General features: G+C 25.1%; 3 protein-coding genes across 3 annotated transcripts; 2 read left to right on the forward strand and 1 right to left on the reverse strand.

Annotated features, from left to right (window-relative positions):
• Positions 1-106: 106 nt before the first annotated feature.
• LOC122858245 lies at positions 107-4,438 on the forward strand. Its single transcript, XM_044161014.1, has 3 exons — positions 107-2,980; positions 3,523-3,904; positions 3,984-4,438. The coding sequence occupies exons 1-3, from the start codon at positions 1,305-1,307 to the stop codon at positions 4,107-4,109; spliced, it is 2,184 nt and encodes a 727-aa protein (XP_044016949.1). The 5' UTR covers positions 107-1,304; the 3' UTR covers positions 4,110-4,438.
• Positions 3,035-5,664, reverse strand: LOC122858246 (coiled-coil domain-containing protein 124). The gene is made up of 4 exons (XM_044161015.1): positions 5,539-5,664; positions 5,203-5,369; positions 4,761-5,029; positions 3,035-4,662 (listed from the first exon to the last, which is right to left on the reverse strand). The coding sequence occupies exons 2-4, from the start codon at positions 5,359-5,361 to the stop codon at positions 4,467-4,469; spliced, it is 624 nt and encodes a 207-aa protein (XP_044016950.1). The 5' UTR covers positions 5,362-5,369; positions 5,539-5,664; the 3' UTR covers positions 3,035-4,466.
• Positions 5,665-7,542: 1,878 nt separating this feature from the next.
• On the forward strand, positions 7,543-11,079 carry LOC122858247 (arrestin domain-containing protein 2). The gene is made up of 6 exons (XM_044161016.1): positions 7,543-8,596; positions 9,010-9,134; positions 9,202-9,419; positions 9,488-9,634; positions 9,698-9,919; positions 10,007-11,079. The coding sequence occupies exons 1-6, from the start codon at positions 8,484-8,486 to the stop codon at positions 10,196-10,198; spliced, it is 1,017 nt and encodes a 338-aa protein (XP_044016951.1). The 5' UTR covers positions 7,543-8,483; the 3' UTR covers positions 10,199-11,079.
• Positions 11,080-18,767: the final 7,688 nt, after the last annotated feature.

Genomic DNA, 18,767 nt, shown 5'->3' on the forward strand with positions numbered 1-18,767 from the left:
TATGAAGAGTCTCTCACATATTCGGGATAAAATAATTTCTATCCTCTCCCTCGAAACCGAGAAAAGCCGAAGTGAAATGAACACCAGCCAGTGACCACCACAAGGCCCCATTGAGGCCCACACAAACAAGCTGTTCAATGGCTGCCTCTATTTATTTATCTAAAAAATCAGACTCATCATCAATTAATAAATCATTGATTAATAAAATAATTTATAATAAAAAATTAATTAAAAAATGTGTCAATATAATAATTTTAATTATCATAAAAAAAATTATATTGATCCGTTATTGTGGCTCGTGCAAAAATCAAATATCACTGCTGCGTGCTTTGTATTTCCGGTAAAGAAAAAGAGACATGAAATTGTTGTTATATACACTATACCATAAGGAGTTGTGCGCACTGTTGAGTGAGTGGCCCGTGCTCAGTTTAAGTTTTGCTTTTGCCAGTGCATGTCTATTTAAAAATAAATAAATTAATCAAGTTTAAATAAGAAAATATTCAAGATAAAACAAGGCGTGACAAGTATTTAATGTTGTCAATTGCGTGATCTTTAAATTGAGTCATTCATCAGTCATCTGTGTGTGGTCCTCTAATATGTACATATTCCTCTCAAAGATTTTTAGTTGAGAATCACTGTGAGAGCAACAAGTGGATCTAACAACAGATTAAAATCTTGTTTGTGTATTTGCCAGGTGTTGACAAAATAATATTGACTTTATTTTTAAATTATTTGGTGTGCTTGATTGAACATCTCAATTGGCAAATTAAAAATATATTTATCATAGTAGCATAATAGTCAATGAGTATATTAATCGTATTATTTATTTTTTTTTTTCACTTCAACACGTCATATGGAAACATACACATGTTCACTTGAGTGTTGGATAATTGAATAATTGTCACGAGAGTGAATGAGGGTGAGCAACAATATAAATCATCAATTTTCAATGAAATTATTTTATTTATAAAATGAAATTATTGGTGAAAATTTTATAAAATTATTTATATTTATTTATAATAATCAAAATAAGTAAATATCATCAAGACAAAGTACAAGGAAACCAAGCGAAACACATTATGTTACTTTCATTTTTTTTTTTCTTCAATATTAGCTAGTAAAAAATTCTAAAATATTAGCTAGTAAAATTTTATCTTAAAAATTAGATAAATAAATTTTTTCTATTCAAGAAAATATGCTTATAATAATTGTAATAGAAAAATTAATTTTAATTCCATCAGTTTGATTTGTTGTCAAAGTGATAGGAGTTTGGTAAAAGAAAAAAATAAAAAAAATAAATTATTATGGCTGAAGAAATTGTTGATACAGAACCATATTTATTACCATGGTACTCACGAGTATTTGAGTACTTGAAAAATCGAAATAAAATTGGTCCAGCAAAAATTGAATTACCAGATTGTGATTTTTTTATTGTTGGAGCTGGTAGAACAATTCGTGTATTACGTAAAAGTTCAAGAGTAAACAATGATGAACAAATGAAAGATAATTTTACAACAGCATTGGCTAGACAATCAAATTCATCAACTAATAATTGTCGTTGTTCATTTCGTCGGTCATTAAATTTAACAAATAAAGAACGTTTTGTTGCAACTGAAATAAATCGTATCAAGACAAATCTTAATGAAAATATTGATAATAATATTGATGATAGTATTATAATAACTAATCAGCCAAAATTTGAAAATGATGTATCAATTGTTAAACGTAATTCCAATGATTTAGCAAATAAAAATAAAATAATAAAAGATTTAGAAAAATATATTGATGTATTATTGGAAGAAGTTTTAAATGATACTGTTAAATTTATGAATGATGCTGATACGACACTGAAACGAAGTCGTACAATATTAAAATCATCAAATGATGAAAAATGTAAAATAAATGAATCAATTGATTCAACAAAAAGTCCACTAGATATAAGCTTTGCATTTCCAGCTGATGATTTACAAGTTGAAGAAGAAAAATTAAGCAATCAACAAAAGCCAGAAGTAGATGAAGAAGAAGGCTATGTTAATAAAGCATTTGATGGAACAACAAGTGATCCAGATTGTTTAAATTTTGATCTTAGTAAACCAATAAATAATCATCAAGTTAATATTGATTGTGTTGATTCTGGAATAAATAGTGTTGAGACTGTTGAATTACAATTAGAAACAGAACTCACATTGGAGCAATCATTAATGAAAATAATTGATGCAACATTTGGTCATGAAACATCAAGAAATTGGAATGATCTAGTCGTTGATGATACAATTTGTAATAAAGATGAACCACTAAATGACAGTATTAAACAACAAACAAATAATTTAAATAATAATAAAATTATTGAACATGATTTAAATGAAATAATATCAAATAATAATACAAATGATTCATTGGATTTAATTTTAGATGATACAAATATTGATAATAAATTTAAAAATTCAAGGCTAAAATTAAATGATGATTTAAAAATATCATCAACCAACAAAAATGATACACATAAAAAGACAAATCCAGTTGTTGTATTGTGTGAAAAATTTACATCAAAATTAAGTACAGGATGTGGTAGTCGTGATAGTAAAATAATTGATAAATCAATTAAAAATAGTAAAATTAAAAATGAACCAGTTGAAATGCGTGATTATCGTGCATCATGGAAAGGTTTTGAATCACCACCACCAAAAATTGAAAAACCAATAAATGATTCAATTGTTTATCGTAAAAATATTAAACCAATTATTGTATTTATTCATGGATTTGGATCATCAGCTGATGTATTTGAGTTACAAATTGAATATTTTACTCAACTTGGATATTGCTGTATTGCACCAGATATGTTGGGACATGGTATGAGTTCATCACCAAATAAATCACATGAATATCATTTTGATAAGCTACTAAATGATCTTGAATTGGTACTTCAACATTACGCTTTCAGCCATGGACAAAAATGCATCCTAATTGCACATAATTATGGGTAATTTATAAATCATTTTAAAAAAATTATAAACTTGTAATTATCAACATGACATTGTTTTCTTTTTTCCAATAATAATTATACATAATTTAACTATCAATTTAAAAAAATATAGAAAAATTTAATAACACATTTTTGAGGTAGTTGTTTAGTAATAATAAATGTCCAATGAATTTGTGATAAGTTATATTTTTGTACGTGACAATTGTGGCATATGTAGGACATGTACATGCTGGGTCAAAGTACCGTACATCATAATAGAACGTAATAAACGTGCCAAAATGTTCCACTATTTAAATAACAATACTTTCACAATGATAAATAAAATTTAAATAAATACTGTCATATTATTAAAGTTGTAATAATTCATCATCCTACATTAGATGATACAACAAGGGTGGTTATTAATTTTTGATGTAGGTAGTTAACAATATATATTTGTGCAATCATTGACATTATTTGAAAAATTATTGTTTCTCTTTTTTATAAATAAACCTATCCAAATTAAGAAAATAAATAATATCTTTGTTGTTTGTTTTTAGATGCAGTTTTGCAACAGCAATTGCATGTAAATATGAAAATTTTATTCATCAATTAGTATTAATATCCGGAGGTGGACCAACAATATTAACTCCACCAAGTAAAGAGGGTCCAGGTCATTGTTGTATGAGGGCAACATTATCACCATTATTAATGTGTGGTTTACGTAGGGATATCCTGTATTCACCAAGAGGTCGTCAACATCCATATTGTGGTAATGAAACACAAGATCAATGGCCCTCTCATATGCCATTTATTTTAGATGGTATGATTTGGCCAGATGGTGATTATGTTTATCATCGACGTATTTCAACACCAACACTACTCATATATGGTCTCAGAGATAATTTGGTATCACTTGTTCAAGAATGCCAAATGGAAAGGGTAATTATTATTTCAGCTAATTAATATTTTGACTTGTCTTTTAATATTATTATTGTTTTATTTTATTTATTATTTTCAGACAATGATGAAGGCATTTCTTGAGGTGTTACCTAATGCTGGACACATGCCAATGACAGAGTGTCCCGAGATGTGTAATCATATGATTAATTGCTTCATTGATTTGTGGAATAAAAATAAAAAATAATTATTTATTCATTGAAAAAAACATAAAAATTATATTTTAATATACAATTGAGATTTTTTTTTTATGTTTTTAAAATATGATTAATGTTAAAATTTAATTAAAATATCAATGTTGAATAGATAAAAAGAAAAAAAAAAAAATTGAATCTATTTTTTTATAAAGTCTATTGATTCAATGCAGTGTTAGGTATTTTTTTTATTTTCATATTATGTCAGAATATTGTTAGCTCTATGTACCAAAGATGATTATATAATGTTTATTATTAATTTGTAATTAATAATAATTCATTGATAAATTATTCATTAATTAAAAATTAATATTTAATTTCATTTTTAATGTTTATTTGTAATTATTATTTCAATTATTTAACAGCCTTTGATTAAGTGGATTTTCTGGTGATTTCATCCATTCTTTTTTTAAAACTTGTTTCAATTGACTGAGTCGTAGTGTTGGATTTTGTTCTTTAATTATTGGCATCATTCGTTCTTCAAAACTTAGGTAAGCTGCCTTAACACGTTTTTCTGGATGACGATCAATCTCTACATCTTTTGTGCTGTTAAAAATAATTATAATATTTTTACATTAGTTTTTTTTTTTTTTTGTTTTATTATTCTTTTTTGTAATAAAAATTATTATGATTATAAAAAATACCTGAGTACTGAGAGAGCTTCATCAATACCATGTGCAGTATCACCATCCAAAACAACACGATTTAAATTTTCTTCAATTGGTTTTTCAACTTCTTTTGTTTTCATGGCAATTTGATTACGTTTTTCAGTAATTGCATTTATTTCAGCTCTTGTTACTTTAGATGCTAATTGTTTACCACCAACTTTAATTGATGCCAATTCTTTTTCTAATAGAGCTTTTGATTCAGCTTTTTTTTCTAATTGTTGAAGTCGTTTTCGTTCCATTTCTTCCTGAAATATTTATAAATAAAACATTTAGCATTAATGAGAAATATTGTGAAAAAATTAATTGTTTTATGAACGTTAGAAAAATTTCTATTAGTATTAAATAATAAAATCCATGTTTTTTACAATATATATATTTAAACTTGTATAATAATAATTATTATTTAATTAATTATTACCTGTTTTTGTTTTTTTTTAAGTAATTGTTTGTCATCATCTTGCCAGGCTTTATCTTCAGCAGCTTGATTTTTTTTAGTTGTTTCTGCCTCTTTAGCAGCAGCTTTTCTAGCTCTGGCAACAACTGCCTTGCTATTTTCTCCTACAAATTTTTTCGGCATATTTATATCTAATAAAAACAAATTAACAATATATTAATAATAAATAATTCATTCATTATTTTATAAAATTTGCAATAAACCAAACGACAAAGAGAGGTTATAAAAATAAAAATCACATGATAAACAATTTATGACAACAAGGTATTATTAATTATTTATTTAAATAAACAAACTTACAATTTAGATATTATTCAACTCAAGTTATTTAATCAACTACTTAATTTTTATCACCTATTTAACAATAACATTTTATGTTAACAAAAACAGTGCTTAATTTTTTTCTTTTGGAGTAAACACTGAGCCAGAATAAATAGAAAAAAAAAAAATAATAATAAAACTAGAGTGGATAACGACAGCAAGTAAAACAGAAACTGTGTTGATTGTAGATGGAGTTACTGTAGACAAAAACCAACTAATAATAAAAATAAAAATTTATTTTGTTAGTTTTAAATTATGGAAATAACATCATACTATTTATGACCTCGATGAAGAATCATTTGAAATTCAATTACATTGCTAGAAACTTCTTGTTTTGTTGATGATCTACTACGACTTTTTCAGCCCCAGATGACATGGTTCCATCTTCATCATCTGATAAATCATACACCAATACTTCTTCTTCATCATCATCATTGTCCAGTTTTATTAGTGGTATTTTTGTTATTTCTTTGGCATTTCGTTTACGTTTACGACGAAATTTTGCAATAAAAACATGTTTTGGCCGATTGAGCGAGGCTGATGCCATGTTCATTATTTCACCAGGCTTTTCCAATACTTTATCGATACATATTGACAACGACTTTTTTACATCATCAATATTGATGTTATATCCATTAAATTTATAACGAAAAACGCCTATGTTTCGAGGCAGCTGAACTGTATTTTTGTATTTTTCGTAATCTTTCCAAAAATTACGAAATAATGATACTCTTTCAGTATGAGTTGTATTTATGAGACAAATTTCATCAGTTGTATCAATTTTTACTACAGCATACTGTGTATTTTGATAGATAAATTCTTCTACCAATTTATCAATCATTGGCTGGTCTTCTTGACTTCCGAAATTTAAATTCAACCCATAAGTTACGTAGTAATTAATGTTTTTATTTGTAACTAGCTCCAAACATCTTGGACAATGTTTTACATGAATAAAGTATCGCATGGCAAAGTCTTGCCTTTGTCTTATTCTCATTGACATGTTGTTAACTGTGTTAATTGTTTCTACGTGCATTAATTTACAGCCTAGCAAGACTGGTCTTCTGGTAAAAAATTTCAATATAATATTTTTATCAGCCAACATATCTACCATGTCATAGACATGTTGATACATCAAGCTTTTATTCAGAATCATCATGGTGTCAGTAAATAGACAATAGACCCCATTCTCTTCTGGCATCAACTTGAAAGGATGATTTTTCCTTCCACTGGAAATTATAAATTTAATAAAAAATAAATTATTATTTTCAGGATCTTTCTCTTTGGTTATGTTGGTTATTTAATTGATTAAATCAATGGAAAAAAAAATTGACTAAGATTGTTTGTACATGATGAGGCTACTTACTGCAAATTATTTTTTCCAGCCATTTTTTTATGTTTACATTGAACTTTTTATAAATATTTTTCTTGTATTTTTTTCTTTTTGATTTACAATAAATATGAACTTTCTTTCACGCTACAAACGCAAAACTGCAACATGCTAACAGTTGAACAAAAAAAAAACTCTTGTCATTTGTCAATTGTTTTTTCAGTTGACAAACGACAAGAGTTTTTTTTTTTTTTAAATATATTTAAAGTAGCTGAACTTTAATTATTTTGTAAAAAAAAAAAATAATTTTTGATAGTTTTAATTTGTTTTCAGTCATAGAAATGTTTTATTTTTTTTTATTAATTACTTTATTTTATGCTCAATATTAAATCAAATTGTACCTATACTATTATTTTTATTTATTTTTATTTTTCTAATTTTTCAGATATATTGATTAAAGCGATGATGAAAATCACAGCTTGATAATTTAATTTCATCATAAATATTTTATTCTATTATTATATTTTTTTCAATATCATATTGTTGTGTTCAATTCATCTTATATTTATGACCTCGATGATGAATTAATTAAAATTCAATTACATAAGTAAAAAAAATCTGCATTCAAGTTTCCGACCACGTCTTCAATCCCAAATCAGGAAAGTTGAATTGACTATAAACAGTCTTACAAAATTGCCAACATAATAATAAAATAAATAGCAAAAAAAATAATCTTGTTAACTAGAATCAGAATTAATTTAATGATGATTAGAACAAAATTATTCATATATACATATATAGTTAAATTATTTGGAGCACAAATGTGTGTTTTTTATTGTCGAAAAAAATAATGGAGATAATACTATATGTGATGAAGTTAAATACAAATGAGACTGTGTGCAATGATGATGTGACTATACAGACAGGTAAATAGTCAGGTAAAGGGGTCTCCCATTGTGATTGGAGAAGGTGGATAGTAACGGTGGCAGGGGGGAGCGAAAGTGAAGCCGCGACCAAGAATGGCCAGGAGAGGTAACACACAGCCAAGGCCTTCGCGGTATATTTCTCACACGTAACATCAACTCACGTCAAACCACGCGTTTATTTTTCCAAGTGTATTTTTTATCAATTTATTTTACAAATCATGTTTCAACAATATTCAAGTGTTTAAAATTAATTTTTTAAATTTAATATTATCAATTTTATTTAGTGGAAATGAATAAAATTGTTGTGATTAATTTTGGGTGATAGTAATATTTAGAAAATTTATATTAACATGACGAGCTGTGCCCTTCGAAAGTTGCAGTGATTCTCAAAATTAAAGTCATTATAAATTTTATAAAACTACTATTACGATATAGTAAAGAATTTTCTATAAAGAAAAAAATTTCTAACCAGTTTCGATATAGTATTTTTTTACCAAGTATAGATGTTGATTAAAAAAAAATTTACTGCAAAGGAATGTTGATGTTGGTAACAACTTTTGACAGCAAGATTTGTTTTTTTTTTTTTTTTTACGTTACTGAGGTAATTCAGTGACGTAAGCAACATCTGATTTGTGAAAATAAATAAGTTGAATTTTATATAAAATACGAATATGACGAGAAAATTGAGTAAATTTTTAATTCTTTTTGATAATACAAATTTATTGTATTTTCCTGGACATTTTTTATCAGGACGAGTACTTGTTGAACTCGATGATGAAGCATAGTAAGTTCTTATAATAAAAAATTTAATTTACTGTAAAAAAAGAAAAATTTAAATTTCATTTTTGTTGTTATGCGTGTTGTACGAGTATAAAACTTTTTTTTTTTTTTTTTATATAAAAAAGAAAAGAGGCTTTAATTAAATGCACGTGCATCAAATATAATTGGATTTAAAAAATGTTAATTAATTTTTAAACTAAAAAAAAAAAGCATAGATATTTCAAGTAATTTTATAAAAATTAATGAGACATTAAATATATTTTCTCAATACAATTACCATGACAATTATTATTGATTATTAAAAAGTAAAATTTAAAACAATATAAAATTTTTATTAGAAAATTTCTAAACTAAAAGTATTATTAATTAATAAATAAAATTAACAAGTAAAAAATATATTTTAAATTATTTTTACAGTGTATCTGGATTACATTTTCATGTGATTGGTGAAGGTGTTGTTCGTCTACGTAGTCATCGAGCAGAGAGAGTTTATGATAAAGAAAATTACATTGATTTTCGTATGCGTCTTCTTGGCGAGCCAGGTATGAAGAAAAAAAATGAATAAACATTTAAATCAATAAATATTTTAACAACAATTTTTATACACAGGTGAAGGACCATCACTGCTATCACCAGGTATCCACAGTTTTCCTTTTAAGCTAGGTTTACCACTTGGTCTACCATCAACATTCCTGGGTAAACATGGATGGGTACAGTATTATTGCAAAGCTGCACTTCGTGAACCAGGTGGTCTTACTCACAAAAATCAACAAGTATTTATTGTCATGAATCCCATTGATTTGAATTTAGAACCACCAATTCTTGCTGTAAGTATAATCGTAAAATTTATTTAATAAAATTAATTTAATTAATAATTGTTATAATTTTTAATTAGCAACCAGCTAGACTTGAAGTTGAACAACGTGTTGGTGTATCATGTGTATCTGGTGGTCCTGTATTTTGTAGAGTTAGCCTAGATCGTGGTGGTTATGTTCCTGGTGAAACAATTGGAATTTCAGCAACAGTTAGCAATCGAAGCAAAGTAAATAAATATATTCTGTTTAATTATGTTTATTTTTTTTAATATTATTTTTAATATTTCAAGGTGACAATGAAGTCAACAAAGGCCTCACTTACTGAAACAATACAGTACATGTGTCGTGGTAAAGTACTTGCAAGTGAAACAAGAGAACTAGCAAGTGTATCACGTGGTAAAATACGACCTGGTGAAGGTGAAGAATGGCTTAATGAACAAATGTATGTACCACCACTTCCACCAACTAATTTACGAGGTTGTCATTTGATTAATGTTCTTTATCATGTTTATGTAAGTATTTTTTTTTTAAATAATATTCTGTTGTAAAATATAAATTGATAGATGAATTTTTTGTTTTTCTCTTTGTGATGATTATAGTTTGTTATAAGCCCAAAAAGTTTGGATAAAGAAATAAAATTACAAATACCAATTGTCTTGGCAACTTATCCATTGAGACAAGAAGGAGCACCAGCTGGTACTGCTCCATCAAAAAGAGGTGCACATTATCCATCAACATTACCAATATTTAGACCTTGGCTTGATGATAAAGCTTTTCAAGTTCAAGAATAAATTATTATTTTATTTTTAATTAAAACCAATAATACAAATAATTAAGAGTAGAAAAATTTGTATAGATATTTTTGAATGTTTTTTTTAAAAATCACATGTTATACTGGTGCGTAAAAATCCAGTTATTTAAATTCTGGTTGATAACAGTTTAATTTTAATTAACAACCAGTCAAAAAGTGTGTGATTAAATCAGTCAAAAGTCAGTTTTAAAATGAAAATAAATCTTTTTGATTAGTTATTAGATCATTGTAGTTTTATGAATTAATCAACTGATGGTAAATATAACAAATATATATATATTTTGTAATTTAAAAATAAGTTTATCAATTAGATTAATAAATTAAATATTTTTCAAATTTATTTCATATGTTTTATATTAATAATTTACCTTTTGAGTATTTTTTTTTTTTTTAGATATTATAATTTTAAAAAATCTGGAAAAGATAGACACTGCTCCTTGATCTTTCTGAAGGTTTTTCTCAAGTGAAATTGAGACAGTAAAATCAATATATAATAAATAATTCTATAAAATAAAATAATGAAAAAATATATTGTGTTTTTTTAAAAAAACAAAATCTATACATATTTAATTGATTCAATTTTAATTGAGCACAATTTCAAGGAGGAAAAGGAAGAGAGGCCAAAGAAAAATATGTGTGAATTTAAACAAAATATATTCAACTATAATTATCATTTATCATTAATATTGAAATTAGAATTTTTTATATTTGGAATTAATACTTAATTTTTTCGTCTATTACAATATAAATTAATAATAAAATGAAATAAATTTTTCTATTACAGGTTTACTTATTAGGTATTCATTTATAATTACACGTATGTTTCATGTTTTGGAAAATTAAAAAAATATATATAAATTATTATTAGATAATTATTTTTATTTAAATATTATGCCTTAAAAAAAAATAATTACATAGAGCTTTAGCTGTTATCAATGTAAAAATAAAACTTTAATTATTTTTGTTTTTAAGTTAGATTAATAAATATTTTCGACATTCATCCACGAAAGTCAGTAAAATATTAATGATAATTTTTTAATTCATAGTTTTATTCTTTTTATATAGAAATAAATTTTATTCTTGATTGAACAAGTGTGACAGGTAGTCATAAAAATAAAAACTTAAATTGTTTTTCTAATTTTAAAAGCTCTTGATTTTTGAAAAAATTAAAAACATGATGGTTCATCGGTTAAATACAATCTTTCTTACAACTATCGGTGTATGGAAACCAAACAAAGACAGATTTTATATTTTCAAATTTTACAAATCAAGTTGGACAATTGTAATTTTCATATTTATGATGACCCAATTCGTCACAATGATGAATAAAAATACAGATAAAATTTGGAATAACCGTGCAGTCCGTGCAGTAGGATTAGTCATTTTAATGGGATTAATAAAACGAATAAACGTAACTTATCAACAAGAAAATATAACTGAACTTATTGAAACTGTAAAAAATGTTGAACCATTTAAAATTCAAAATCAAAGTGAGAGAAAAATTCAAGATTCTTATCATCGTTTCTCCATGTAAGTTGAAACCAATAATTAAAAAATAATCATTAAAAAAAAACGTATAGTTTCGATGTGATCATGTAATTCTAGACCAAAAAAAAATTGCTTAAATAACTTACAGGTTGGTAGCTTTAATACAGTTTTCAATGACTGCTATCGGAACAATTTTATATTTACGAGGAGAATTAAATTCTCACACGCTGCCAGTTTTCCCATTCGCCACTGGAATACTTATTGAAATATCAAATCAATCTATTTACAATGTAATATCATACACTCAAGTAGTAGTATGCTTTGTAGGAATAATAATAATAATGAATTATAATATCCTTTTTCTCACAATGATGATGATTATTTGTAGCCAAGTTGATATATTGAAAGGGAGATATCAAAAAATGGTAGAAAATCTAAAAATAAATCACAGCGATGATCAAAATATTGATAATGATAAATTAATTATTGAAAAAAAAATCATTACTGATTTTGTTGATAATCATTTGGAAGTTTTGGAGATATCTCAAAAAATTTGTGATATTTTTTCAACAATTATTTTTATGCAATATGCATATAGCACTGTTGGACTGTGTTTATCGTCTTATGCTATATCAAAAACTATTTTTTTATCAGAAGAATTTTTCTTTAGTATAATTGGATTTTCATCATTTGCTATAGAAATATCTCTCATTTGTTATATATCAAATAAAATGAAGATTCAAGTAATATATAAAAAAAATATTTACATTCATAGTAAAATTATTTATTTTTATATATTTAATGAGATTTGTTTTTTCTTAGTACGAAGAACTTTACGATGCAATTTATGATGTTAATTGGACGATTTTTGATCAAAGTACTAAAAAATCAATGATGATATTAATGATGAAAACACGTGAGCCATTTATTTTCAAATGTGGTAAATTATTTGAACCATCACGAGAATCTTTATTGGCTGTTTGTATATTTTTTATATTCATTTTTTATTTGATACAGTATTGGTGAAATAATTGATAATTTTCTTTTCCAGATATTCAAATTGTCTTATTCAATTTTCAGCGTGGTACGTGAATTGTAGATTGATGAATCATTTTGTTTATTTCTTTAAATAGAACAAGAAGACGAGAGATCTCTCGGTCTTAGCTAAAAAGCTTGGCTAATCATGCACATCATTGCACATGCATTTTAAAAATAGCTATTAAAAAAAATATCGACTATTAATCATAAATAATATTAATATAAATTTATTATAATTTTAATTATAAAACTAACAGGTTTACTTAAAGTTTCCAATGATTGTTACAAGTATATATTTCATGTTTTATAAAATTAGAAAAATATATATATATATTAGAAAAAATTAATACAACTAATCGATATCACTTTCGTTTAGGAATTTGTAAGAGGTCGTTAGTCAAGCTACTTAATTATTTTCATTTCCATCGAGGGAAATTATGAAGCAGGTGGTTTATAAAAAATTTATAAAATAATAACGTATAAGGACGACTGAAAAATAAGTTAATTACATTTATTTAACTACTGCGCCTTTGAAAAATAATAATTATATACATAGCTTCAGCTGTTATCAATGTGAAAATGAAACTTTAATTATTTTTGTTTTTACGTTAGATTAATAAATAATTTTAACATACGTCCACGATAGTCGGTAAAATATAGATGAATATTTTTTAATTAGTAGCTTCATTTTTTTTTTTTATAAAAAGAAATTTTATTCTTGACTAAACAAGTGTGACAGGTAGTCATAAACATAAAAACTTGTGTTAGATTTTTTTTTCTAATTTTCAAAGCTCTTGACATTTGAAAAAAAAGAAATCATGCAAGTTCACCGTCTTAATTCAATGATTCTCAAAATACTTGGTGTTTGGAAACCATATAAAGACAGATATTACATTTTTAAATTTTACAAAATAAATTTAACAATATTTATTTTCATATTTATGATAGCACAATTCGTCACAGTGTTGAATGAAGATACAGCTAAAATTTGGGATCGTAAAATAGCTTTTTCAGTAGGTTTTATCTCATTGATGGGATTAATAAAACGTTTAAACATAATGTACCAACAAAAAAATATAACAGATATTTTTGAAACATTGAAAAATGATAAACCATTTAAAATTGAAGATCAAAGTGAAAAAAATATTCAAGATTATCATTATCGTTGTCTTAAGTAAGCTTATGATTTATTATAAATTTATTATTTACAAACGATAAGGACAGGTAAAACCTAGACTAATTAAAACTGCTTCAATTACAGACGGTTGACATTAATATTCACATCATGTGCTGTAATTGGTGCAATTCTACATTTAGGAAAAAAATTAAATTCTCACGAATTGCCAATTCTTCCGTTTGGCACTGGAATACTTGTTGAAATATCAAATCAATTTTTTTACAAATTAATGTCATATATTTTAACAACATTAAGCTTCATAGGAATATTAATGACTGTTAGTTATAACACGCTTTTCTTCACAATGATGATGATTATCTGTAGCCAAGTTGATGTATTAAAATACAGATATCAAATAATGGTAGAAAATCTAAAAATAAATCGCAGTGATGATCAAAATATTGATGATAAATTAATTATTGAAAAAAAAATCATTACTGATTTTGTTGATAATCATTCGGAAGTTTTGGAGATGTCCCAAAAAATTTGTGATATTTTTTCTACAATTATTTTCATGCAATATGCATACAGCACAATTGGATTGTGTTTATCGTCTTATGTTCTAACGAGAGATATTTTGTTGTCAGCTGAATTTTTGTCTCATACAATAATACCGTCATTGTATGCTCTGGAAATATCTCTTATTTGTTATATATCAAATGAAATGAAGAATCAAGTAATATATAAAAAAAATATTTACATTCATAGTCAGATTATTTATTTTTATATATTAAATGAGATTTGTTTTTTCTTAGTACGAGGAACTTTATGATGCAATTTATGATGTTGATTGGACGAATTTTGATCAAAGTACTAAAAAATCAATGATGATATTAATGATGAAAACACGTGAACCATTTTTTTTTAAATGTGGTAAATTATTTGAGCCTTCCAGAGAATCTTTATTGGCTGTTTGTACAATTTTTATATTCATTTTTTATTTGATACAGTATTGGTGAAATAATTGATAATTTTCCTTTCCAGATATTCAAATTGTCTTATTCAATTTTCAGTGTTGTTCGTGAGTTGTAGATTAGGAAATTATTCATTTCTTTAAGATCTCCATTTATTTTTTTCTTGAATTTCAATTACTGTAGTGAAACTTAAAATGTAGTAAGCTGTATTCAATTGTAATTACATTGATGTTGACATTTTTCTGTATTGATTTCTGCTGTCAAAAATAAAAAAATAAGTGTTACGTGACAGGTTTATTTTAGTTTTTATAAAATAATTCAATGGAACTTAAAACAAAATAGATATTAAATTATTTTGAAAAAAATAATTATGAACTGACGTATAGCGTTTATGGGTTTGTGTGACGTTATTAGATGAGCAACCTAATCACTATAATTTATTTCAAGGGAAATTATAGAGCAGGTGAATTAATTAAAACTGAAAAATAAGTAAATTTTAATAGTTTTTTTTTTTTATTAAATTAATAAATGATTTTGACATACACCCACAAAAACCAGTAACGCATTTATAGTTGTTTTGTAATTTCTAGTTTTCATTTAAAAAAAAAAAAAACTTTCATTTTTCGTGAAGCAAGTGCGAGAGGTAGTGATATTTAAAACAAAAAAGTCATGCAAGTTCATCAATTTAATTCGATGTTTCTTAAAATTATCGGTGTTTGGAAACCAAAAAAAGACAGATTTTATATATTCAAATTGTACAAGATAAGTTTGACAATATTAATTTTTATATTTATGATAGCCCAATTTGTAACAGTGATGAATAAAAATACAGCGAAAATTTGGAATCATAATACAGTCTTTAGAGTAGGATTAGTCACGTTGATGGGATTAATAAAACGATTGAACATAACTTGTCAACAAGAAAATATAACTGAACTTATTGATACTGTGAAAAATGTTGAACCATTTAAAATAAAAAATCAGAGTGAAAAAAATATTCAAGATTCTTATCATCGTTTTTCAAAGTAAGTTGAAATTAATAACCCTAATAATTATAGAAAACAAAACTAAACGAAATAAAAAATAATTACTTAAATTACAGGATTGTTGCTTTAATAATGACTTCAATTTCTGCTACTGGAGCGATTTTATATGTAGGAAAAACGTTCAAATCCCACACACTGCCAATTCTTCCATTTTCCACTGGAATACTTATTGAAATATCAAATCGATTTATTTACAAATTAATATCACACACTCAAATAGCAGTATGTCTTGTAGGAGTACTAATGGTAATTAGTTATAACATGCTTTTCCTCACAATGATGATGATTATTTGTTGCCAAGTCGATATCTTGAAATGCAGATATAAAATGATTGTGAAAAATATAAAAATGACTCAAAAAATTCATCAAAGTATCCATAAAAATAAATTAATTATGGAAAAGAAATTAATTAGTGATTTTGTTAATAATCATTCGGAAGTTTTGGAGTTATCTAAAAAAATTTGTGGTATTTTTTCAACAATTATTTTTATGCAATATGCATACAGCACAATTGGATTGTGTTTATCGTCTAGTGCTATGTCAAAAGCTGTTTTTCTATCAGATGAATTTTTATCTTATTTAATTCCATTTGTTTTATATGCGATAGAAATATCTCTTATTTGTTATATATCAAATAAAATGAAGAATCAAGTAATGAAAAAAAATATCTACATTTATAGTCAGATTATTTATTTTTGTATACATATATTAATGATTTTTATTTTTTGTTCCTAGTACGAAGAACTTTATGATGCGATTTATGATGTTGATTGGACGAATTTCGATCAAAGTACTAAAAAATCAATGATGATATTGATGATGAAAACACGTGAACCATTTTTTTTTAAATGTGGTAAATTATTTGAGCCTTCCAGAGAATCTTTATTGGCTGTTTGTACAATTTTTATACTTATTTTTCATTTGATACAGTATTGAAAGAATAATTAATCATTTTTTTTCCAGATATTTCAATTATCATATTCAATTTTCAGCGTCGTTCGTGAGTTGTAAATTGATAAATTCTTTTATTCATTTTTTTCTTGAATTCTAATTGTTGTATATAGTGAAACTTTAAATGTACTAAACTGTATTCAATTGTAATTATCATTGATATTAAAATTTAAATTTTTGTATTAATTTATGTTGTGAAAAACAAAAAAATAGTCATATATTTTTTATAGTAATACTAATTGTCTGTATGAATTTCGCAGTCAAGCAATTGAAATTTATAATCATTTGAAACTTGCATTAACAAAATAATTTATTCCTGTTGATTTTAAAATTTATTTATTCTTTTACCCTTTTCAGAAAATTATTATACCTGTAATTGTCATTAATTATACATAAAATATCGATAGTATTTTTTCTTTTAACATTTTATATAAAAAAAAATTATTCAACTGTAATTATCATTAATATTAAAATTCAAATTTTGTGCTTACATGTATGTCTCATGTTTTAGAAAATTAAATAAATATGTATATATTACAAAAAACTGAAAAAAATAATCAATATTTGTTTAGAAATTCGTAAAAGGTCGTTAGTCGAGCTACTTGATTATTTTGATTTTTTTTTCAAGGTAAATTATGAAGCAGGTGCTTCATAAAAAATTTCTAAAATAATAATCTATAAGGAAAACTAAAAACAAAGATAATGACTTTGATTTAGCTATTGCGTCTTTGAAAAATAAAATAAAATTATTAATGTATATGTATAGCTTCGACGTAGAAACGACATTTCAATCTTTTTTTTTTTTTTTTACATTGGATTCATAAGCGACTTCTACATACGTCCAAGTAGCATAATATTTATGGTTCTTTGTTTTGTTTTTTATAAAAAGGAATTTGTGATAAATTATTTTTCCAATTTTTAAAGCTTGTTTAATTCGAAAAAAAAAACCATGCAAATTCATCAGTTAAATTCGATGTTTCTTACAATTATCGGTGTTTGGAAACCAAAAGAAGACAGTTTTTATATTTTCAAATTTTACAAAATAAGTTTGACAATATTAATTTTCATTTTTATGATGGCTCAATTCGTCACAGCGATAAATAAAAACACACAGATGATTTGGGATCATGACAAAGCTTTGAGAGTAGGATTAGTCACGTTAATGGGATTGATAAAACGAATAAACATAATGTATCAACAAGAGAATTTAACAGAAATTATTGAAACTGTAAAAATTGCTAAACCATTTAAAATTGAAAATCAAAATGAAAAGAATATTCAAGATTATTATCGTCGCTTTTTCCGGTGAGTTTATAATATTCTAAATTTCCAAATTTATTAAATTGAATTAAATACTAATCAAAGTTGCTCAAATTACAGACGGGTAACTTTAATATTCATCTCATGTGGTGTTATTGGTGGAATTTTATATTTAGAAAAAAAATTAAATTCCCATGAATTGCCAATTCTGCCATTTGGCACTGGAATACTTGTTGAAATATCAGATAAATTTTTTTACAAACTAATATCTTATATTCTAATAACATTGAGCTTCATAGTAATATTAACGGGAGTTAGTTATCTTACGAATTTTCTCACAATGATGATGATTATTTGCACTCAAGTTGATATATTAAGATACAGATATAAAATGATGGTAGAAAATATAAGAATGACTCGAAACAATCTTCAGGATAATGATAAGAATAAATTAATTATGGAAAAAAAATTAATTAGTGATTTTGTTAATAATCATTCAGAAATTTTAAAATTATCTCGAAAAATTTGTGGTATTTTTTCAACAATTATTTTTATGCAATATGGATACAGCACTATTGGCTTGTGTTTATCGTCTTATACTTTATATAAAGCTTTTTTTTCATCACATGAATTTTCATCTCATTTAATTGCATTTTTAATATTTACTATTGAAAT

This window comes from Aphidius gifuensis, linkage group LG5, assembly GCF_014905175.1.
Source record: "Aphidius gifuensis isolate YNYX2018 linkage group LG5, ASM1490517v1, whole genome shotgun sequence".
NCBI classification, from domain to species: domain Eukaryota; kingdom Metazoa; phylum Arthropoda; class Insecta; order Hymenoptera; family Braconidae; genus Aphidius; species Aphidius gifuensis.